We start from the raw sequence: 24,450 nt of genomic DNA, 5'->3' as shown, positions 1-24,450 counted from the left end.
ATTATAAAAATCACTTCGTCGAGGGAATTAATCAAATTTTACAATCAAATGCAAATCACATCACTGAGCCAATCAAAAGAGCTTGATTGATGAGATTGAGGTTAAAACACCAACTACAGAGTGTGTACTGTCGTCTAGTGCAGTCTCAAATATTAATATTGTGCTTGCCATGTATGATATTACTGTATTATCAAGATCAGCCATCACTGAATGAGCTCATTTAAAAGGAAAATATAAGGTGAGATATTATTTACTATGACATGAGAGTGGTATCAGTCTTTCATCTACCTCTCTGCAAGAAAGAAATATTTTTGAACACATTACTAGTAGTGTCAGAAGACGGCATACATCAAAGCTGGTTCCATTCAACCCTACAACAGAGCATCCATCAGAAAAACAACATTCCACTGTATCTGCTGTAGAACAATGAATCCAGTTGTGTCAGCTGGGGTTAAATTTGTTCAGTGCTGAAGTATCATTCACGCACAACAGGTCACAAGAGTCTGAAAGGAATACTAAGCATGTTCATTATTCAGGAGTAGCTATGAATCCGAGGGGGCCGTGGCAATCACATTAGCCGATAAACACGGAGGACAAGGAAGACGCCTACAAGTTCCCGTGGGAGAGCTTCCAATTACAGGAACACTCAAGCTTTCTCTCTGACGTGATGGCTGGCTCAAGAATGTGAAGAGATGGAAGGACATGCAGAGAGAGAGGGAGCGGGAGAGAGAGAGGGAGGGAGGGAGAGAGAGAGCGAGAGAGAGAGAGGGAGGGAGGGAGAGAGAGAGAGGGAGCGGGAGAGAGAGAGGGAGCGGGAGAGAGAGAGAGAGAGAGAGAGCGAGAGAGGGAGAGAGAGAGGGAGGGAGGGAGGGAGGGAGAGAGAGAGAGGGAGGGAGAGAGAGCGAGAGAGCGAGAGAGAGAGAGGGAGAGAGGGAGAGAGAGCGAGAGAGAGGGAGGGAGAGAGAGAGGGAGGGAGAGAGAGCGAGAGAGCGAGAGAGAGGGGGAGAGAGAGCGAGAGAGAGGGAGGGAGAGAGAGCGAGAGAGCGAGAGAGAGAGAGAGGGAGGGAGGGAGGGAGAGAGCGAGAGAGAGAGAGAGAGAGAGAGCGAGAGAGCGAGAGAGAGAAAGAGGGAGAGAGGGAGAGAGAGAGAGAGAGGGAGAGAGAGAGAGAGAGAGAGAGCGGGAGAGAGTGCTCCGGCATACACACAGGGAGGGAAAGCATTGATTTGTAAAGGCGAAAGATATGTACTCAATGAGATGTATGGTCTTTAGAAAACTAGTGCACACTGTGAATCTTTTCTTTGAAATAAAAAAATATGAATACAGGGTTTTATTAACAACTGTTAGTTTGATTGGCATGCAGTTTTGTACAGACCTTCATGGTCCCCAGAGGATACATCCTAATTGCTTTGGGAGAGCCTACACATTTTTTCCTTTCGCACCAACATGAGGTCAATACATGTGGTCAAACACAGCTGTCGTTTATCATGTCAAAATATGGAAAAGTGAAATGGCAGGAGCTGCTTCTGCCATTTTGCATCTTGAAAAGGTAGCACTGCGATATTTACGCATCTACAAAAACCTGTTGATATCCAAGTCCTTCATAATGCTTAGAAGTAGGTGTATTTGTCCTTACGACGAAATTTGGGCTTTTCTTTTGGGCATGCATTTCTACTCTACGAGGCTGTGTGTCGCAAAGTGCCGTAAAACTCCTATTGAGACCCATATTCCAAATGTGCTCTACACATGTCCAAAGAATGCTCCTAAAACCTGAATAATATCAGCCAATCCCACACGTCTTAATCGGAAAATGCTCCCTTTGGAATAAGACCTAATTCGAAATACCCAAAAGGAATATGATGTTTGTATGAGCCATCTCAAATTCTGAATATTGTCATATTTGAAATAATAGTTGAATATGAGTGTGCATTAAAAAAACATACACTCATGACCCTCGCAGTAGCCACAAGTTTAAATCAAGCTTTCGACGATCGTTACTCTGTCAAGAATTAAAAAAGTAATATTCTTTCTGACCAATATTATTTTGTTGTAATCTTGGTCATGGTTGTGCACTGACTCAATATATTTCTTAGACAATTAAAATAAATTGTATTGTATTTTTTTTTTGTCTTAATGACTCTCGTGGTAAAACTGCCTTGTGCAGGCTCCTCTTTATCTGCCTGTGTCGCCTCAACAGCAGCTCCTCTTGTGTTTTGCTTCACAAAGACTGTCGAAGCTAACGGTGGGCAGGTTTATTCTGACGCAGCAGTTTCCCTCATGCTCCTTAAAGGGTTGAAAAAAACTGATATTTCTCTTGTGTTGTCTCAGACCTTTTCACTATTAGAGACAAACACTGAACCCTAATTGATCCCACAGTCCTCTCCGCAGACTCCCCCCCCCTGTTGTCTGGCATCTCACCAGTCAATGTTTTATTTAAACGGTTTGTGCTTGTGGCAATTGTCAGAGCTGGGGTATGGAGGTGTTTCTTCCCTCCTCTGGAGCAGAAAACTGAAATGAATCCTTCCCCCTCAGGAACTCACAGACTGAATTCTGAAGAAATAAAGCTTATAGTGCACCAAGGAGAGTATCAAACCTTTCAAACGCAATCCATGTGGGTCCTATGAAAATCAGGCTACGCTGTGGTCTGTTCTGCACAATCAATATGTCAACTGGTCTCTGGGCTGTGCAATTATTTTCAACAAGTTCCTCCTTTTCAACGACAGCTTCCTGTTACTGATGTAAAAAGGGGGGGTAACTTACAAGAAAGCCTTAATATAGATGTATCTGCTTGATGTACAGTAAGTGTAATTTGAGGAGTAATAGCATTTCAGATTTCTTACTTATTTGCTGGAATCATAAAAGACCCTCCAGCACAACAATTCAGTTAGAGTTCAAGTCGGCACTGCAGCTCCACTTTGCACACCCCCTGCTGTCTGACTGCAGCCCCTCTGAGGAGGGACTCCTCGCACAAAGGTTGATGTTGTGGGGGCAGACAGCAGCCTTTTCAGCGTTGTCGCACAAAGAAAGGGCACCGCTAGCTGCGCAGGCACACAAGAAAACATACGATTCAGACTGAAGACAGGGAAAAAGTGTTCTGTTCAAACAGCAATCTAGGTTTTGTATTTTAATGAGACATTTTCCCTTTGCACTGTGATGTCTGTGATATCGATATAACAGCTCTTCATCCAAATCGACCATTGTATTTTGTGCTCCTTTCTCTTTCTGCAGCGCAATCATGGCTTCTCCTGCCTATGCAGATTAACTTCATCCTCCATCCATTACAGACAAATCACTTCCTGTCTGTTGCAACCCGAGATGAGAAAACGTGTCACTATCTGTGTGCCAGATTTTTTTCTGACAACTTACAAGGGTGTTAGGAACACCAAATGTATAAGCTTTTATTTACTAGAAATGACTTGAAGCAGCTATAAACTGTTTAATTTACAATCAACAAAGACAATAATATGGACAATGTGGATCACGGTTCTCATTAATAGAATTCACATGCCCTGACAGTGTAAAAAAGAGTTGTTTATGTAGATTTACATGATTCAGAGAGCAGTCTGAACCTAAATTCAATCATAAACCATCACAAAAACAAGAACAAATGTTGTGCGGCACCATTCCACCCCCACTCCACCGCCTGAAGATGCAGGACGACTTGATAAACCGAGGTGTTAATGTATTCCAGCTCGCAGAACGCAGAGGCACACTGTGTGCACTGATGTGACATTAATGACAGAAACGGGACAGTTGAGTAGCACGTGAACCCACACACATGCACGCTCATATTTCTGAGGCCCGCGGGTGATATTTTCCAACTACCAAGCAGCTTGCTGTGCGATATCGAACGTTGATGGCTGGATTTCCAGGGGACTCCTCTCAGGGTGCATTTTGTTGGGTAGTGATGCTGACAGGATGGAGCAAGCACGACTGACAAGTTGTCAGTTTCCTTCAGTCAGCTGGAACCTCATGTTTAAAACCAGGCTCATCAGTGACTTGTCAGGGTTCATATTTGTCTCGTGGAAAGAAAATGAACAGTTGAGGCTGATATGGTAGCCGATTTATGCAGGGAAAAGAACGAAGATGACAAGGTTTTATTAAACAAATGTAAATGCTCAAGGTGTATCAAAATGTCGAGTTTATAATTGAGTACGTTTTTAAAACACAGCAGCACATGGTTTGCACAATAGTTAACTGTAATGTAAAGTATACATGACTTGCAGTTAATGGCTACAACAGAGGTTCCCGGCAAACTGTGTTCAGAATTATGTCTATTTTTTCAGACTTTCTTGTTTTTTTCTTGTTGTTTTTACTGGCCTCTAAATGCAATTTGAATGTAACCAGTGATGAGTTGCAAGGAGAAAATGCATTGTTTTAAAATCCATGTGCAATTTGGGGTACATGTATTTCAGGCAGAAGGGACTCAGATGTTTATTCAAATCCATAGCATTCCTGGAAAACACTTCTTAAACATACAGTAAATCATTTTGTATCAGTAACACAACTGATGGGCAAAAGATTATCTTGGTGCAACAATATTGAATTGGGGGTTACTATGCCATGAGGTCCAATATCAGACTACCAACAGGTTGAAACCGTTGCTGTACAAATGGTCACCCCGAGTCTCTTCGTCAAAATAATAATTATAATTTAAAAAACAATCTTCTTACCATGCATTCTTATTTTATTCTTTTTATTCTGTTTTTCTGGCTTGGGCTTCCATACCTGGAGGCGAGAGCAGAGGCACAAACACATTAATATGTGGACCACACTCTGTGATGTGGCCACAGACACGAAAACACATCCAAGCAAAGCCTGTTGTTTGTTTCATCTCCCATTTCAGAGACTGAATGCTGTCATCGGGAGCACATCCACTGTGGCTGTCAAAACCAGCCTTCCTGCTGTTGTGACGCATATATCACAACTCATGCGTCACTCCGGCAGGGTGTGATGCCAAGTGGCTCCACCTAAAATATCTATGCTGGTTGAAAAATTGAACGCGTGTTCACGCATGTATCATGAGCTTAGAGTGACATGCAGGGTTTTATTTATTGCATCACTCAGGGGATGCAATCGCTTTTACTTTTGTCTGTAGGGCAGTTGGCTTTCTTCCTGCAACTATTTTATCATCACAATCTATGTGATGCACTATTCGAGGCAATTATCTTGCAACAAATAAAAACAGTCTTAAATTAACATTTACACAACAAATCTGCACTGCTTCAAAACGTGCGTGATCATGTGAAATGAAACACATGCTCACAATGCAACTCCCTGAATAAGACAATGGAGTGACACATGGATGCCTCCCTTCGATGTCACTTAATTGATACACAATGGAGAGTGTCGGCATCACCGGCGGGGCCGTAAAGTAAGCTGACAGACAGGCCATGTCAGATGTCAGCTTGCTCAGCGCTGTTCAACATGTCTCCTCCTGTGACTGACAACCGCCCCCAATTAACCTCCAACTCAAATACAGACAGAAAAAAACATCTAAGTACACCTGCTCTCTTTCTCTCTCACACACACACACTCACTGGGTGTGACAGCTGCGGAGCTTTGTCTTTATTCATTCAGCGCTAATTGACCTTATTTTACAGGGCTCTCATGAGTTAGTCCCTCCTCAGCCAGGCAGCATTGTTTGATTGCTGCATGTGTACAGTTATCCGGGTAGCTGAAGGCAATCATTTAATTAATAAATAGAATAGTAATAGAATATTGTCATGGTTTTTCTATTCATTCAAACCTCCAAGGTTAGAATGTGAAACACAGCAGAATACAGATTTATTTTCACTGCTAATGAAATGCAGAACCCTGTGCAGAAGGCGCCTTCTACCAAAGTATGTCACTCTGGGTCCCTCTAGTGTGGTAACAGATGGATTTTACTCCGAGCCTACATTTACTGGCATTGGATACAGCACAGCACATGGGCCTGATAGAAGGCTTCTGATTCATCTTGATAAAGTTACACACAGTGGAGAAGCATCAATTTGATTTGACTAACATTGAAAAAATGTGCTTTGGTTTGTCAAGGGTTATGTTCAACAGCAACTCCTACTGCAGCCTCCAAAATACAGTTAGGCTACCATATGTTAAATAAAACAGGTTAAACACAAGATGGACTCTATGCTGCTTCTAAAATGTACCACTTTGTAATTTTTATTCCACTACATGTATGTGACAAATTTAGTTCATTTGTAGACTAATATTGCTAACACAGTATAAACGAATGCATTATGATATACTGTTATAGATTACACTTCTAAGCAGTATTGTATCGTTTCTTTTGCTCATTATCTTGGCTCTAAACTGCGTATGGTATCGTAAAAAATAGTGACAACTACTGGGTCAGTCGTGGTACCCAGTTCTGGGTCAATCTAGTACTGACCATAGGTACCGACCCATATTTACTCAACTTTCAAATGCACGTTTATGTAAATCTACTTCCGGTTCCACCCTGTCTACACGAGAGATCACTTTAGCCAATCGGTCTTTGCACCCACGACACTAAAGTGTCAGTCAGAGTTAACTAAAACAATTCTTCATCCAAAAGCAGAACCACGTGTCACGCAAGGTAGTTTATTTCAGGAGCTCCCCACCTCCCCTCACTGCACGGTGGGCTGACACCACAGCAGGTGAAAGACGCCGTGCAGCGGTGCATAGACGGACGCAAAGACGAGCTGCACAACTTAAGTCGGGACATTTGGAGCCGTCCTGAACTCTCCGGTAACGAGACACACGCGCACGACCGGCTGGTCCGCTTCTTCTCTCAGGACGACACGTGGACGGTCGAAGCTCACTACAGATTAGCGACCGCGTTCCGGGCCAGCTGGGGCCCGGTCGGCGGCGGGGAGGGAGAGCCGGTGCTGAACGTGGGGTTCCTGTGCGAGTACGACGCGCTCCCGGGTATCGGGCACGCGTGCGGTCACAACCTGATAGCGGAGGTGGGAGCTGCCGCCGCTCTGGGGCTGAAAGCTGCTTTAGAGATCCGGACTGAACTCCCTCAACCAGTGAAGGTAACGAGGGAGCTGTAGGTAATAACGTTACATCAACAACTGGCCAGAAGTCAAACATTGACAGCTCTTCTTTTTTTCTTTTTACAATTTAAAATCTCCATAAGGTCTTCTTGTAGCGCTAGATATTCCTGCAGCTATCTACGCAAAGTGGTTCGCTAGTACTACTAGCGAACCACTTTCACTAGTAGTAGCTAGCATTCACGGGAGAAAAATAACACACCGCCATTGTTTCTTTGGTCTGGGAACACACTCGGACCGTTTATTTTGCACATGCGCACAACAGCATTCCAGTGCACACAGACACACATCCTCCCACGTGACATCACTGCACAGGCCACTCAACATGGCTTTGCTACTAATATAAGGAATATGCTCAGCACTTCTGTCTTTTTCACAAGACATGTCTTTGTTCCTTAAAGCAATGAAAGATGACCAGAACCCCCCGAGCAAATTACATTTCATTGCCCATATAATAGTAGAACATATTTTTATACTACATAAATTTATTTATACTACATAAATTTATTTATTTATCTATTTATTTCATAGATAACCTAATAAGAACAAGATGCGTTGATGCATGAATTGGCTAGAAGAGGTTTTCTAATAGGAAGATATACATTTTTAGAATTTATTCCTTCATCTTTTATGTTTTTCAACATCCCAATGACGTGCCTATATTCTGAGAGTCCACAAACAATCAACATTTGCACTTCCAGTAATTACTCTGAAAAGTTAAATGTTGTGGTTATATATGAGTATATTACTTTTTGTTTGTACAAGTCTGTATATTGTTCTGACGTATATGTAAAACACAACAGAATAAACTATGTAACATGTGTAATATATCCAAAACATAAACCTATCACAAAAACCCATCAACTGAGGAAGACTGCAAGATGCAGTTAAAAGCTCCAGAAAAAAAAAAATTGTCTTTCCAGAGTCATATTCCTTGTTGGTGCACGCATACTTGGCATATTTAGATGATTCTGATTCAAGTTTTTCTGTCTTTTTGGAGCTTTCAACTGCATCTTGCAGTCTTCCTCAGTTGATGGGTGTTCGCTGAGTCAGCTGTTTAGGAGATGGCTGAGGTATGGTGAAGACATGTGGTCCTGTTTGAAAGGGAGAGATGTGTAACCTCTGTCTCTGCTTAAAGATGGCGGTCTTTAGTTGCGTTTGAAGCAAACTCCATCCACTAAGAAGAATGATATTCACTGAATTTAGTGCACTCTGCAAAAGCTAGTAAGTGGACCTTGAGTTAAAACCACTGTTTCCATGTCAAGAGTGAACCTCCACATTATTTGTGACTTATTTGTCCAGTGAGGTGGACTAACGCACATGAGCTCACATGATGATGTCAAATTACTAAATGAAACACTTTTTATACCAGATAACAGTTTTGGGAACTCCTGCAGAGGAAGATATAGGAGGAAAGATTGGCTTGATCAAGGCGGGAGCCTTCGCTGACGTCGACCTCGTCTTCATGGCTCACCCGGCTCAGCAAGACGCGTCATTCCTGCCCTGTGTCGCACTCGATGAGTACGTTCCTGTTTACAGCATTTATGGAATTACAACTCGTTCTGTGACCTTTAACGTCTACGTATTTCAGATCGCCCTTAAGCCGCTGTGTTGATGTTACACAGGGTGTCGGTGAAGTACCACGGGAAGGCATCTCATGCCTCTGCATACCCTTGGGAGGGAGTAAACGCCCTGGATGCTGCTGTGCTGGCCTACAACAATCTCTCTGCACTCAGACAGCAACTCAAGCCGGAGTGGAGGCTTCACGGTGTGGCAACAGGCAGAAACTGTGATCCGCTGAGCTTCAAAGTTCATTCAAAAACAATCTCACCTCAAAGTCCATTTATTGCTTAAACCGACACGGACGAGAAGTTCTTAATGTACTCAGGGAAAATGAAAATTTAAACGATGTAGGGCAATTTTTCCAAGTGTAACATATTTTGACTTGCCTTTTGAAATGTAGAGGGATTGTTTGTTTGTTTTTTACCTCTAATGCGAATCAGAAATGACAGTATAACCTCGATGAAATGTGGAATAGTTCAGTGTTATGGATGCATCCCATCTTATCCTCCTATTATTTCCATTTTCTCCACTACAGGCATCATCAAACATGGAGGGGAGAAGCCCAACATTATCCCCGTCTACACAGAGTTAAATTATTATCTGCGCACGCCGCAGGTTAAGGATCTTTGTGACCTGAAGGCCAAAGCGGAGGCTTGCTTCAGGGCAGCTGCTGTTGCCACCGGCTGCCGAGTAAGCTTGCCTACAAATGTTGTCTTCCCTCTAGCGGCGCTGCAAGAACAAACAGCGTACGTTGATATAGCTGAGCAATGCTCAATGTTGGAGTTGACTCTTCCGTTATATAACATTGCCCTTTCTAACATAGCCCTGTTCTTATGCTCCGAGTGTTGTTCTACTGTAACATAATTCACCGTTCTCTTCAGGCTGCTTTTCTCTCCCAGGTCCGCACTTGCTTCAGGCAGGTTAAACTCACATTACAGAGCATGCACGGGGCTCCGGAAGGTGTTGATGTATTATAGTAGTCTTTGTCGTTGCACCCTTTGTTTTATGGATGACTGCATACTTGTGTTTCCTTCAGGTGGAGATAATCTACCCAAGCCATGGCTATTATAACATTCTGCCTAATGCCACACTGGCAAACCTGTATGAAAATAATGGAAAAGCTTTGGGGATTCAGTTTCAAGAGCAGTCAGCCAACTTCTCTGGTATGTGAAAATAAAAAAAAGTATTACAGCAACGGACATTATTTACACTTAACAATATCTTTCTTTACCTGCTTTGTGCAGAAGAAATGTGAAGAAAACAGCAGAACTTGTCTTTTTTTCCACAGATTCTTTTTTTTTTTTTTTCACTTAATTAAGAAAGAATCGTCATCAAAGTGTATTTATAATTATTTGGCAGGTTCTACAGACTTTGGCAACGTATCATTCATAGTTCCCGGTATCCATCCTTTCTTCTACATCGGCACCGACGCGTTTAACCACACCGAGGAATACACCGAAGCAGCAGGTACGGCAGCACGTGTCCATTGGCAACAGATGTCGTTTTCTTGTGATGGAATTGGATTGTACTACCATCCGACGATTTCAGACTCTTTCCAGGTCACTCGGTTTGTCTGTTAAGTTTCTATTTGCTTAGATGTTTTATTGTCCTCCTCCTGCTCTTTCCCCTGTGCCAGGAGCTGAAAAGGCCCAGTTGTTCACCCTGAGGACAGCCAAAGCCCTGGCGATGACAGCTGTGGATGTAGTGTGCTGCCCTGTTCTGCTGAGGCAAGTCAGGGAGGACTTCAGCCTGGCCAAACTGAAACAGGAGAAACAACTAAAAGGCATCAATACAGCTCTGACAGCCCAATGAATACAATTCATTTAGTAATAATTATAGCACATTTTACAGCTGACAATCAAGCTTTAACTCAAGAGCACATTTCAACAGTTTGTATGTTTACGGTTGAAGGACAGAGCCGTAAAACTGCAACTCGGTGTGGTGTGTAATATTTTCGACAACAGGGCCTCTGAGTATCTCAAATACCACCTTCATTAGGTTCACTATCAACATGGGTATATAGTTATATAGGTTGTGTGGTGCCAGGAACTGGAAAAATAGTTACGTTTGCACAATGAAATGGTAATTTCGTAAATGATTCACGCCAACATTTTAAATAGAAATACTAAAATACCTCCAAAACGAATCACATTCATATAATCTTCAGCTGTAGTTCTCATTTAGTGCTGATAAAATATTGTTGGCATGCTAAATTAAAATGTGTTAGCATTTAGGGCCAAGCACCATCTATTGTTATTCAGATAAATATGAAAAGTATTGAATTGTGTCACTATTCCAACTCATTGTACTAAATGACTTACAAAAAGCCCTTAAAAATATCCAATTCAACTGTATAGCCTACTTAGCGGAGGTCATTTTAGCAGTATTAGCACTTTCTATGACCTAACCACCGCGGTTCTAAAGTAGAGCTTGGATTTAATTAGCAGAGGTATTTTGCACTCTGGTTCAACTCTGCTTTCAGTTGGCAATCCGTTGGTGTTGACACCAGGGAGATGAAGAAGAGTGTGGTCGTAACTTTAATGAGTCAGCATCCATGACACGTATTCAGCATCCAGTGAACTGCAGAGCTGCGATCTACAAAGGCCAGCTGCAGACGACACACTGGACTCAGTCTGCAGAGCCCTGAAGCCTGCCCCCGCTGCTGATCAGAGCACTTGTTTATTTTTCATTAATATTGAATGTGTCGTGCGGAATTTTGACAGAGCATTCCCTTTGGTCCCCAGGTATACAACCAGCAAGTGTGGAGTAGATCGGATTCTCGAGATATGCGAGAACTAACGCAAATACCTACATACACAGACAGACAGACCGAGATTTCTTGCTTTATAATTATATGTAATTTCATTCATTTAGATTTACAGGCATGCCTTCACCAGCACACAGGTCGATTCAAATCTTTGGCTTCCCTTTAGAGGTCACAGATGTGGTGGCACATCAGGTTCTGGGCATTTTTTTGATGCTTTATCCTTTTCATGTCTTTTATCTGCAGGGATGCCTTTGTTCATATTTTTTTTTTTTTTTTTTTAGAGGGATGATTGTGCACAAAGGTTGAGTTGTCAACTTTCCCTTTGGGACATTACTTTGATGCAAAGAAAAGTTTTTAAAAAAAGAAACTTAATCCACACATTTGGCTGGGAGAAATCTGAAAATTGGCTCAACATATCCCTTCATGACACATGTGAGCAGATAATGGTATTACAGAATATGCAGTTTATATGATTTGGTGTGAAAAGCTCATCAGCAATCAGACCTGTGCGATAGAAAGAGGAGAGATCCTGCAGCATGGTGGCAATCCAACGTCTAATAACTGTGAAATCTTATTCTCCGGCACCGTTTCAGTATTCTGTGTAAGAGAGCAGGAACATACTCCTGAGCAACATTTGGCACAGAGACTTCAGAGGTCGTTCCAGAATGTTTTAGCAGATTTTAATTGATGATATATTCAATATTCAGCCAAGCGTTTCAATCCATTTATATTTGTACATACTAAATGTATTACATGGAGATTTAAAATGTACAGTATTGTGTTTGTGTTGTTCAGCACCTCTGCTCAAATAATTTTCACATATTCAGAAAACATTAAACATATTCCCCATATATAACATTTTTCCAGAGTTTAATTTAACATGTTTGTTCATTAACCACCAAAATATATTGAAATACGGTATATCTTTTGCCTAACAAAGTATGAAGTTGTTTTAAGCTGAAAAGGACGATAAAACTAGAACACCAAACAGAGGAGATGAGATTCAGTTGTATCAAAAGAAGAAGAAAAAAGGGACATTTTTAAAAAGTCAATACCATAATCAACAAAACAATCTCATTGATACAAAGATCACAAGAAAAATGGAACACGTACTGAATCGTTCTGTGCTGCAAAAGAAAAATCAAGCTTTAAGAATAATCGCATCAGCAGGTTTTTTTTGAAGACGTAGTCCCACATTTTGGGAAATGGCACTGATTTGTTTTCTCGGCCAAGAGTCCGATAAGAGGATTGACACCACTCTCATGTCTTCTCTAGCTTTCCACCAGAAAGCAAATAAGCCGAACCATTGAAGTATTTTAAGTTTACCGTTGATTGTCAAGTACAGTTCATATGCAGAGAAGAAGGAATCTGTCCATATCCTGGCAATGTCAGAAATCCGTTTTCAGTTCTCATTTTCGGTTTTGAAATAGGGTCAGAATCGCTGCATCGGGAACTGAACACAGGATAATATCTCTCTGTGCAGTCCGTCCAATCTTTCCATCAACAGCATTCTAGGTACAATATGAAACCACATCGACTTGATCCATTGACAAAACCAGCGACAACAATGATCGTCCCGTTTGTCAGTGCGGTAACTCATTTATAAACTCTTCAGTTTTAAGTGGCTGGGTCGAGAAGGCAATGGTCACCAATCTGCCAAAGGTGCATCTTAACTGTAGTTTCTCTGTCTGAAAAGCATCGCATGCAATGTTTGTTTGTTTTTCCTGCTCTTTACCAAATGAGCCGAGCTCCTCGAGTCTACTTCTTCATCCCGGGTTACGAGTAGATGGACCAATAGATGATGTTAAAGAGGATGTACGCACCAGGAAACAAAACCCTCGAGTACTTGTCTATGGCGTGGGTGTCTATCCAGACGTTCACGTAGGCTCTGGATGGCTGAACCTGGCCTGTGATCTGCGGGTCATTCAGGGAAACCTGGGCCAACATTCGATCCTGGCGACCGCCGTTCTCTGGCATCCCATAATTCCCTGTGGTGTTGACATCCATGGACCCGTAGCCAGTGATCTGGGGGTCGATCATCATATCGTCTGGGTTGCCAATGCCGCATGTACACGGCAGCTAGAGAGGTATAAAGAAGACAAAGGTAATTGTTACACTTTGTAATCTGTTCATTGTAAACGCTGTTTTCTGTAAAGCCATGAATTAAAACAAGATTATAAATACATTAGATTGCTAAATGTTTAGCATGTTGCTGCACACTCGGTGCCTTTAAATAACTTCTGCATGAAACATTTATGGAAGGATGTTTGTGCTACAAATGTTCCTCGGGGTATGTGGGCAATTTGGCTCCATATGCTGCAGCATTTGGCAGATGAAGAAGAGCAATATAGTACGCAAGCTGTAGTCCCAGAAATCATTTGCCATAGCCTCGGGAGCAATTTAAAGTGAGTCAATTTAGAAAAATATTTATCTGTTTATTGGAAATGCGCATTAAGTAATACTCTATGTTTCTACCAGTTTAGAAATATAGTAATGTGTAAAATATTTTAATATAAATCAGGTCAGCCTTGTCCTGTGTTGACTTCGAGAGAGCTATTAATGTGTCTGCTTCATTTCACTTCAGCTGTCTCCTTCCTTACTTTTAATGAGACCATCTTATCTGCAGCTATTACAGGCTGTAACTAGAGTTCTATCAGTTAACAGTTTAAGGAAATTCAAATAATCCCATAGGGGGATTTAAATCATAGAAGCTTCATGGTCAATTTGGATTAGATTCTTTGAGCATGAAATAGTTTTAATTGACTTCTAAGCTTTAACAACTCCTGTTTTACCCGTGGGACACATTTTACATTAGTATATGAACTTAAGTATCGATCATTTAGACTCTTGCATGTCTGGTCAGGTTGGTCACATTTAAAAATACAAGAGTAACACTGAAAATTTGCAAGCTTCCAAGAAAAACTAACAATGCATTGGGGAATATACGACTCAAACCGTAAACGTGTGCCTTGGGGTGGTTGTTAAAGGGTTAAACCACTTAGAACTATAACAGTCCCGATGCCCTCTGCACAGATCCAAATCTATGTGGCGAGGGTTAACTCAGGGGAAAAAAACAGCATTAAACAAGATCAAACTGTTTGTTTCACAGTCAAACGGTCGTAATTTATGTATTTATGAAAACATCACGTTTGCGTGCTTATTTTTTATTGCAAAACTAAAAAAGTAAGAGAACGAGTGGGAATGTGATTTCATCACTGAGTAAGAATAAAGCCGTTTTTACTGTTATTCAAATGTTGTAAATCAACATTTCCAAGGTTTCAACTGTGTTTTTAGCTGCAGGCGATGAGCAACCACAAAGAGAAGTCACATTAAATAACACTTACTCTCTCCCTCAGTTTCCTCTCTTTCCTCTCCTGTACGGTGGAGAGGTAGTTGACTGCCGCATACTCTATCACCGACAGGAAGACGAAGACAAAACTGACCCAGAGGTAAATGTCCACTGCCTTGATGTAGGAGACCCGCGGCATGGAGGCGTTGACCCCGGTAATGATGGTGGACATGGTCAGCACTGTGGTGATGCCTGGAGTGAAAAACACAAACAGTTTAGTCATGCTAGTTAAGCTAAAACTCAATGCTAAACATCATAGAAAGGGGACACTTAATATTGTTTCATTTTGTACTGCTGTAATCATTTTCTTATTTGCGTACTTGTTTTGTTTTTTAATGTGATCCACTAGTTTATCACCGTCGGAACGTTTTGTAATTGCTCTCCCACTTCATCGGGAAGGTCACTGCTCAGTCTCAGCTGCAACATGAAATTATATTAAATGACCGACTTATTGACAACCTGCAGGTCGGGAACCCATGAAAGATTCACAGGAGAGCGGTGTCAATCTTCTCATCTAACTCTCGGCAAGAAAACAGTGTAGAAATCCAAAATTTGGGTTCACTAAGAGGTTGGGAACCACTGCACTATGTTACCCGGTTTCAGTTTTCAATTCTCGTACGAAATAATCTTTTTGCAAAGCTAGATTTCTTTGCTAAGGCCGTGCCCTGTAAAGGAAACTGTCCCACCTAGTGGCACCCTGGCAGGGACGGCCCTGCGGTCAATCCAGAAGGACACCCAGGACAGCATGACCATCAGAGTAGCAGGGAAGTAGGTCTGCAGCAGGAAGAAGAAGATGTGGCGCCGCAGGGTGAAGTGGATGTACAAACGATTGTACCAGCCTGGGGAAGAAGAAATATCACCATTACTTTGTCATATGGTAGCTGCCGATGCACTGTACAAACACTCGAAGCCGAGGTTCCCAGCTATTGTGGCAGGGAGAGATAAGACACAAAATCCTTTTAGGATTAAATATGAGTACATTCTTCTTGGTGTGACGTTCAAAGGACTTGATCCTTTAGTTGGAAAAGGCTTGTAAAATAAAATCACATTCACTGAAGTTGTAATTAAATTGTGATCTAGATTTGCCATGCATAATCTGTTCAGTTTACTGCATAAGAAGTGCTGGTGTTGTGGGTTACAGTACCTGTGCTGCTGTAGAAAGCCAGCTTGGTGGTGGTGTGAAACTTCTGAATGAGGAACTGGGACAGGGATATTCTTTCGTCCGTGTTCAGGGATTCGTTGCCTTTCTTCCAGTACAACATCAGGTCGTCGTCTGTGTACGCATCTGGAGGGGAAAGAAGTAGAAGTGAGCAAATCAGGACAGATTTAGTGTGAACATTGTTGGATGTTAATGTGAACAAAATGTGTGACGATTTAACAAGACTACAATTCCAAAGCACCACTGACGGGAATAGTTCTTGCCATGTTATGGCATGATAGATTTCATGAGATCTGATTCGCAATCTTGACATTTTGGCAACAAGGAGAGAGCGCAATAGAAAAGCTCATATCGTATCCACAAAATGGAAATGGTAAAAAGGTGTGTATGAGCTCAGTAGCCTATATAAGTGAAATATTTGTCACTTTGATGGCGCTAGAGGCGAGGTCAAAGAGGATGGAATCCATACGTCTGGGAAACATGAATCATTTTTTCCATTTCTACTCACAGCTCTCGATCTCCAGCGAGCAGGTTTGAGTGTCCAGAGGGAAGCGACTGAGGTCCATGTTGCACATGGCGGTGACGGTGATTCTGCAGGGAAAACAGCAGTGACCCAAAGGAAAACACTGGAATTCAACTTCCTCAAGAAACAGCAATGGTTGATTTACATATTTCTGTATATTGGCTTCTGTGTTAGTCGACCCAAAACAAAAGAAATAGAAGAAGAATTGTTTTTTGTATGCTATTCTATTCTAGCAGTGATGTTTCACCCTTTCCCCCCAATTCCACCCATCACGTAGCCTCCACACTTTCCTTGTATATAACTTGTTCATATATATATATATATATTGCCTGATTAAATAGCAGTTAAGAAGTCCCTGCAGTGAATTGACAAAAGTCACACATTTGTCATTCTCCTCTGATAACTTGACACCGTCACATTTGTTTGCTACACTGATTGTAAATTATCAAATGACACAGAAATGTTATTATTCCACAAAATGCATCACCTGCTGGGAAAATTATCAAAGCCAATCAGTGATGACCTTTCGCATTTCTAATTCCTGCTATTTGATCTTTCTATGTGGTATGTTGTTGTTTTTATCGTGATGTTTTTCTCTCTTTTTTTTGCACTACATGAAAATAAACATTTCCCTTCACCACTGTTTTCTATTTTAGTGATGAATGACCAATATCTTGATCTTAAAATTATTTTTTTATAGATATGCAAACTGCTTGTGGAAGGATGTGGATCTCCTTGTATGACTCAGTCCTCCTTGGCCAAGTTAAGGCTGCTGTCCATGTGTTTACCTGAGGCTGTAGAGGACGTTGCCGTCAGGGTAAACCCTCAGCATGACGTTTTCGGTGGTGGTGTCGTGGATAAAAGAGCGCTTGGAGTGGACGAAGAACATGTCAGGAACCCAAATCTTCTTCGCCAGGCGACTGTCAAAGGTCATGCTCTGGTTGTTGGTGCTTGGGAACGACAGCCGCTCATCCTTCCAGTAGTGACGCAGGTACAGTGTCATGGTAAAGTCCTATAGGAAGAAAAGAATCATCATCATTTCCCTTTACGCCTCTTGGCATGTAGAGCAGCAACAAAAGTCTTCAAAAGGAAGAAAAGAAGCTGGTGCTCAAATGCTTTACATAATAAAAGTACCAACACAACAATGTACAATACTCCATTACAAGTTTTTACTCGCACGATTTACCTGCATTTAAAATCTTACTGAGATGAAAGTGCAGTATTATCATCATAAGTTTGAAAGTAAAAGTAGTGGATGTGACGGGGACCTAGTTTATCTACTTTATATACAGTTAGGTTATTTAGGTTATGGGTCAAGCCCCTCCGAAGGGGCTCAAGTTGAATCTGTGGGGTTGTGAGATGATTAATGATGGGGGGAAAGAATGCAAAATACAGTTCTTACATACACATAATCTTTCTGTTTTGTGCAATGTTGGATGATTTGATACCATCGGAGACAATCGGTGGAATTATCTGAAATGTGAATTTCAGATCAAATTAAATTATACAAACAGGCTATTTCATACTTACCATATCCACCTCGGAGATGGTGTCCAGACTTTCAACCTGAACATCCACTCCAACAGGAATTGGAGGACCTAAAAGAAAATGGACTCATGTCAGAAATGTATTAAAAAAATGTTTCTCTTGTTGAGCTCTGCCTGATTTTGGAGCTGGCCAACAGAGACTGTTTGAATCTTTTGTTTTGAAGAATCATGTTTCCAAAAAGAACAATGACAAATATAGAGCACGGATTCTCTGACTTTTGACCTATTTCATCCTTTCTACTCTGCATCATCATCCACTAACAGTACAAAAATACAATTAGGTCACAATAATGGATCAAAGATGATGCAGCGACGGATGAAATCTATAGCTCTCTTTTCCTCTCTTTTCCACACACTTGATGTTGGAAACCAAACACAGCTAAAGGGTTCTGCGGGTCACTTGGTGTGTTTTCAGCAGCAGATTATTACACGTGCTGATAAAAACAGCACGTGTCATGGCTGATTCGTTTTGTACTTAAATACAGCTCTCGTGTTTTTTAAATGACGAATAAAAAGATAAAGACAGCTAAAAGGATTATTAATGTATACTTCATTGCAATAAAAATCGTTCTGACATCAAATCCCCTGTAATACACAGTGATGATGATGCAAAAATCGTGAATTTAACACTTGCGTGATGTCAAGAACTGAGCTGCAACTGGAAACCCCAGCACAGCTTGCATTGATTGCGTCATTAAAGATCTCCAAGAGCTTAATGCTCATGGGACCGTTTGGCCCGAACCAGTGAACGCTGCACAGATCTCTTCCTGAGCATGCAGCCAGCATGCACTGAACACGTTGAGCTACAAATAAAACCCTTTCATTCAAAAGCACTGAAGTAAGATTCAGTTTCTGACCTCCAAACGCTGGCCTCATGGTGAAATCATGGTCGTCAATTCTCAGGAGCTGCTCAGATTTTGTCACCAGAGATTTTGTCATGTCTGGACTCCGTTTGTAAATTGGGCTGTCAAACAAAAAAGTCCAAAGTAATTCGCCAAAGAATCAAAAGAACTTGGATCCTGTTGAAATTAAAGATTTTGAAAACACTCACTTTCCAGGTTTTTCACCTCCACCTCCATCCATTCTGGTCTCTCTTCGCGACCTGATAAGTTCACGACAGTAAAAAAAAAAAAGAGAAGAGAACATCCGTCACATGGCAGCAACATCATACAAAGTAGTTGAGCTTGCTGAGATTTTATAGTCAAATCAAATTGTCCTTATTTTGACGTATTTAACGTCGATTCGTCGATCCACAGAAATTAATTATGCAGCTATTTTTATAATTAAATGATCATTTTACAAACTTATTGGGCAAAAAAGCCAAACATCTCCTGGTTCCTGCTTGTGGAATGAGAGGATTTGTGTCTCTTCTTTGTTGTAGGACGTGATAGTAAACTGAATATCTTTGGGCTTTGGACTGTTCGACCAAAACCTGATATCTCAAGACGTCACCTTGGACTGTGGGAAATTATAATCACTATTTTATTATTGACAAAATGATTAAATGTTTAGATCTGTCAGTTGTATATGTTACAATGTTAAACTTAATATCTTTGAGTTTGGGGCTGTTGGTTGGAAAAAAAGAAGCAACTTAAATCTTGAGAAACTATACTAGTCACTGTTCACTATTTCCACTGTAGATTTGAAACTATTACTTAAAGATTATATCAATTAAATGAGAAAGTAATCTGCAGATAAATTAATTAAAATCAGTATCTGTTGCTTTAATTGAGAAATAAATGATTTTGCTCATAAATGTACCGGTACATGGTTTTAGGGTGGGGACAATAATGGACGATACTTTGGCCTTTTCTTTGTTTTGTCTTGATGCTTCTCACTTCCTAAGAAGCCGTACATCCGGTTAAACAACACATTTTATCCACAAATCGCACAAAGGACAAAAGACAATTTCCTCTTCACATCGTATTGAGAGGAAGCAGCTCTTCTCTGGTGTCACTTTTAAGGAGTGCTGCCTCCTTATACTTATCTCTTAGGAAGCCGAACAGAGAAAGAAGGAGAAGAACAAAAGATTTCCCTAAAACCCTAAAATGGATTATTAGAGTAGAGCATGCTGTGACAGACAGGGACAAATCCCTATGACAACTACAGACATGCATTAAGGAAATACCACAGAGGAAGAGAGAGAGATAGAGGGGGGGGGGGATGAATACAGAAGAAAAAAACATGCAAACTGAAACGGTAAGACGAGGGTTTCTCTGGCTGCAGAGCTCTGATGGGCAATGGGTGCTACTCGTCTGTGTCCATCCAGCAGCTGGTTCCATAATCCTCTTGGCAGAAATGCCTCTCCAATCCCCCTCCGCCTGCCTACGCCGCACAGCAGACCACCTGTCTGCTCGCTGTTTCTGCTCTGCGGCTAGGACCTGCATGCACACATCACTGCGGGGGCTGCATCAGGGCTGACGGGCCACATTACTCTGATCATTCTGGACACATTAATGTATGCAGACAGCATGGCAGGAAAAAACTGAATTTGAGAAAAAGGGGAATTAAAGTATCGGCTGCCAGGGTAGGCTATAACAGATGAAGATGGTGTAATATTTAGATTTGATGTATTTTCAGACATATTTTACCACAATCATGGTGGTGGAGAGTACTGTTAAGTGCAATTTTGAGGGACTTGTGCTTTATTTATTTTCATGTCGTGCTATACCTTACACCTTTGACTCCAACATTAGCTACCTCACAAGTTGGTTGGACTTGAGATTTTGAATGCAAGACCTTTACTCGTACCCTGTGGCATTGCACTTACAGTTGGGGTTGCTATTGTTCTTCAAAAAATGTTTTTGTTATATTTGTTGAAATTCTCAAATAATCCCCACAGCAATCAATAAATCAAATGGTCTGACAAAACAAACGTCCACCGACTGTAACCGTCCAATCTGATTGGCCAGGCTACCTGCCTGGCTACCTACATGTCTACCTGCCTGCCTGCACACACTCTGCTCGTGCATTCATTGGGCGTCATCTTCCACAAACTGCTAGATTTACATCTGTGAGTACTAATAACAGCCATGTTCGTTGTTTAGTTTCAATAAAATGAATGTAAAAATTGAATCGTGATTTCATATAGTCAGGAAGCTAAGACAGCATCTGGTAGCCTACTCTGCTAAACTGGGCTTGTTACAGCCCATTGTTGTCAAAATACAAATCTTTAATGCCATTATGAGACCAATAACAAATCCCATGAAAAGTTCACCGGTGAAGAGCACAAACATAAAGTTGAACAGCTGAACGTGGGTTATCTACACAACAGTCAGTCTTGACAAATCTTGTGAAAAGTATTGAGGCTGTAAAACACAAGAAAACTACGCGGTATCTCACAAAACTGCTGAGCGCAGTAGTGAGCTGTTAAATGATGGAGAGTTTGTGTGGGTCGGCTTGGTGAAAGGTCCTGAACCTCAATTTGTGTGGCCCTCAACGCTGGCTCCCTCAATAGGCACTCAGTCACCAAAACCACTGCTTTAGATTGTTTATGTGCAGGTGTGAAAAAAAGCAAATGTATAGGGAAATCAGAATGTGTTTTTGTATCAATAATCATCAAGCCACCACTAAAAACGATCTCATGAGGGTTTTCTCCTCAGATGTTTTCGTATGTGGGAGTCTGCTATCCTACACTTATCCCCCTCTCTGCTTCCTTCTCACGGCAGCGAAAAAATGGAAATTGTAAGTAATAAAGTGAAAAATCCCACTACACATGCCAGCAGCATCCAGCCGCTTCCACAATTTCTCACTCCGAGAGAAGAGGAGGGGTGTGATGAGAAACAGGGAGAGGAAATGGTCGACTTCTTCTCGTTTGGGATTCTTCTTCCCCCTCCTGCTGGAATATCATGAAATAGTAACATTTGATTTGTATTCTCAGCCTGTGTGTCAGCAGAGAGACATAACGTGAGAGGATTTTCAACTGGTTGGGGGCGGCGGAAAGTGATTTGACAACAAGGCAACACTGGTGCTCAGAGATTACAATGCAGCTTTGAGCCACTTGTGCTTTCAGTCTTTTGAAGATTTCCCACAGATGATTACGATTGTGCTCCTCTTCTACTTAATGATCATCTTATGGCTGGGATGATCACTTTGAATGAGGATCGTTTGGATGTAAGGAGACAGCTTGAACTCTTTAACATACTGCATATTCAATAAAATCCGATTTGCCCTGTCAAGCGCTCTGACAGTTTGACGTGACGTACTTAAGAACCAGCAAGAATGTGACGTCAAACACGTTTATTTCACTCAAGTGGATGAGAATCTCAACAGTGAAATGCTGTTTGCCGTCTCCTCTGCTCTATAAATAACAGCAGTTACAGCATGAAAAGTGACACTGTATCTAAAGGCAGAGGGGTTATATGATTTGACAGGGTTTGTTGAGGATATTAAGTGGATGCTAATTATTTGACGCAGATTGCACCATGAAGCGTATGGCGCTGTACTTTGCCTGCTTGGGAGAATCTTATCATGTCTCACTGGAGGAGCTCAGGATATAGTGGAGCTATTTTGCTGATATTTGCTACAAGAGAATATTTGAATTTGTGGATATAAATGGTGCAGGGAAAGAGTCCAATCCATGATTTTTATGTCATGCTTTGACATTTTATCAACAACAAAACATCAATAGATTTATCGGTAATGACAATACTCATGAGTTGCAGCCTCACTGAGTTATTTCTCTGCTCACAGCACTTGACAGGTGTTCAACGCCATGTGAGGGTGTTATTTATATTCATTCTGACAATTTTGTTGTGCATTTAAACATTCATCTTTTGAATAATTGTGAAAATAATTTGTATTTAATATTATGATAATTCCGAAATAATTATTTCTGACAATTTTGCTATGTAGTTTAAGCATTCACCTTTCTAAAAATATTTATACACAAAATATAAATTTCATAACATTTTTCTCATACTTCATTATGTGCCCCAAATCTAACTGAATCATTAATCAATTTTAAATAACCAGCATCAAGTTATCAGCATTTCTAATGTGACTACAAAAAGACTAAGAAGCCAATAGCTTGTTTTGTTGTGAAAATGTGACATTTCTTCCACCAGAGCTATGTCAGACTGCCCCTCCACAAACTGCTCCCTGCACATAACAGCAGTGATACAACTTTTGATTGTCAAACATATGCAAACCTTTCTATTTCAATCCCTTACCATGTTGAAGCCAACTCAATCGATAATGTGTATATAGAATTGAGGGTGCTTTAACGATTCCCAGATCTAGTTCAGTCACCGACAAAAACATCTAATCCACTGGACGCATTAACAAGGCAGCAATTAGCCTAAATAGTAACCTGGAAATGACATTGGCTACAACTGCTGCCAGTGGGGAAAACAGTCAATAACTGGCCTGCAGCATTTGTGGGGCAAGAGAACACAACATTCACGAGTAGTGCATAAATAGATGTGGGGATTTAGGTCTCCCTCTCTCTCTCCGCTCTCCAATCTGACATCTGAATGAGTCTGTTTTCAGAAGGGATCAGCACAGGTGACACAGGAAACACTGGACAACATTGCATAAACCTCAAAAAACATCTATCAGAACATGATGAAGCCATTATGGGGAACAGAGCTTTTATAAAAAGAGCACGTGCAATAAATGTTCCATTTAAAACTGTCGTACATACCGTCGAGACAATGAAAACAGTGTTAGTGACTCCTTTGACATTACCTGTTCTGCTTGTAGGTCTCCAGCTTGTGAGCCCTCGACTGGACCATCCTCCCTGCTGCACCTGCGAGCCAAACACAGAAGAGAACGAGGACAGCATCCACCTGCATGGTTCACATTCCCCAGAGGACGGACCTCTCCTGTCAGTCAGAATCTGCTCCCCTCAAGGGTTCAGAGCACTCTGCCTTGCTGAGACATTCCCCTTCTCCAGCGCTGGAGCCGATAAGAGGGAGGAAAAACAGCAACAGCAGCAGCAGCCACACTGAGCTATTCTACGGCCTGAGTGGAAAACATCCTACTGTGCTTAATCTCTACAGTAGGAAAAGCAATTTTGACTAAACCCATAAATCCTTGAGTGTCAGATGGTACAGGTTTGATCCCTCCAGCGGTGGATGTGCCTGCCTCTCTGTGCTCTGCTCTGATATCCTGCACTCTGATGTGCTCTTCTCCACTTCGCACCGCCCAGAAACACCAATTCTCACAATGATGCGGCGCACTCATTTGTAAGGTCAACGGTTTAGAGATGCAGACTCACAGAGGCTGAGAGGGAGCTCTTTGTCTGATGTGAAAGGCTTCTCGGCTCCTTCTGATGCAGGAGTCTTGGGTCTGGCATGTCAAAATAAATCTCTGCCTCGACTGTGAATGTCGGGTTTTCTGGATGTGGATTTATTTTCGTGTCTGTCTCCTGTTTTTTCTCCGGGGAATATTTTTGGATGCTCCAAAAAAGAAAAAAATGATGACACAGGTTGATGTGTTGGCAAATCCAGCAGAAATAAGGACAACTGAATTCTTCAAACAATAGACCTATAAATACATAATTTA

The 24,450-nt window shown here is 41.4% G+C and overlaps 2 protein-coding genes across 2 annotated transcripts; one reads left to right on the top strand and one right to left on the bottom strand.

The window, feature by feature from the left end:
• Positions 1 to 5,337: 5,337 nt before the first annotated feature.
• On the top strand, positions 5,338 to 12,328 carry LOC306790038 (peptidase M20 domain-containing protein 2-like; the record flags this gene model as incomplete). The annotated part of the gene is made up of 9 exons (XM_079286138.1): positions 5,338 to 5,372; positions 6,336 to 6,394; positions 6,590 to 7,017; positions 8,408 to 8,556; positions 8,661 to 8,803; positions 9,134 to 9,288; positions 9,635 to 9,761; positions 9,958 to 10,065; positions 10,235 to 12,328. 9 exons carry the CDS (start codon positions 5,338 to 5,340, stop codon positions 10,408 to 10,410), a joined length of 1,380 nt encoding a protein of 459 aa, XP_079142264.1. The 3' UTR covers positions 10,411 to 12,328.
• On the bottom strand, positions 12,320 to 23,809 carry LOC306790354 (gamma-aminobutyric acid receptor subunit rho-1-like). The gene is made up of 10 exons (XM_079286553.1): positions 23,632 to 23,809; positions 18,995 to 19,045; positions 18,801 to 18,907; positions 17,927 to 17,994; positions 17,185 to 17,408; positions 16,382 to 16,464; positions 15,859 to 15,999; positions 15,401 to 15,553; positions 14,710 to 14,906; positions 12,320 to 13,444 (listed from the first exon to the last, which is right to left on the bottom strand). The coding sequence occupies exons 1-10, from the start codon at positions 23,736 to 23,738 to the stop codon at positions 13,142 to 13,144; spliced, it is 1,434 nt and encodes a 477-aa protein (XP_079142679.1). The 5' UTR covers positions 23,739 to 23,809; the 3' UTR covers positions 12,320 to 13,141.
• Between the last annotated feature and the right edge of the window lie 641 nt (positions 23,810 to 24,450).

Source organism: Melanostigma gelatinosum, assembly GCF_949748355.1.
Source record: "Melanostigma gelatinosum genome assembly, chromosome: 16".
Lineage (NCBI taxonomy): Eukaryota > Metazoa > Chordata > Actinopteri > Perciformes > Zoarcidae > Melanostigma > Melanostigma gelatinosum.
This window is presented reverse-complemented; position numbering and strand designations above follow the sequence as displayed.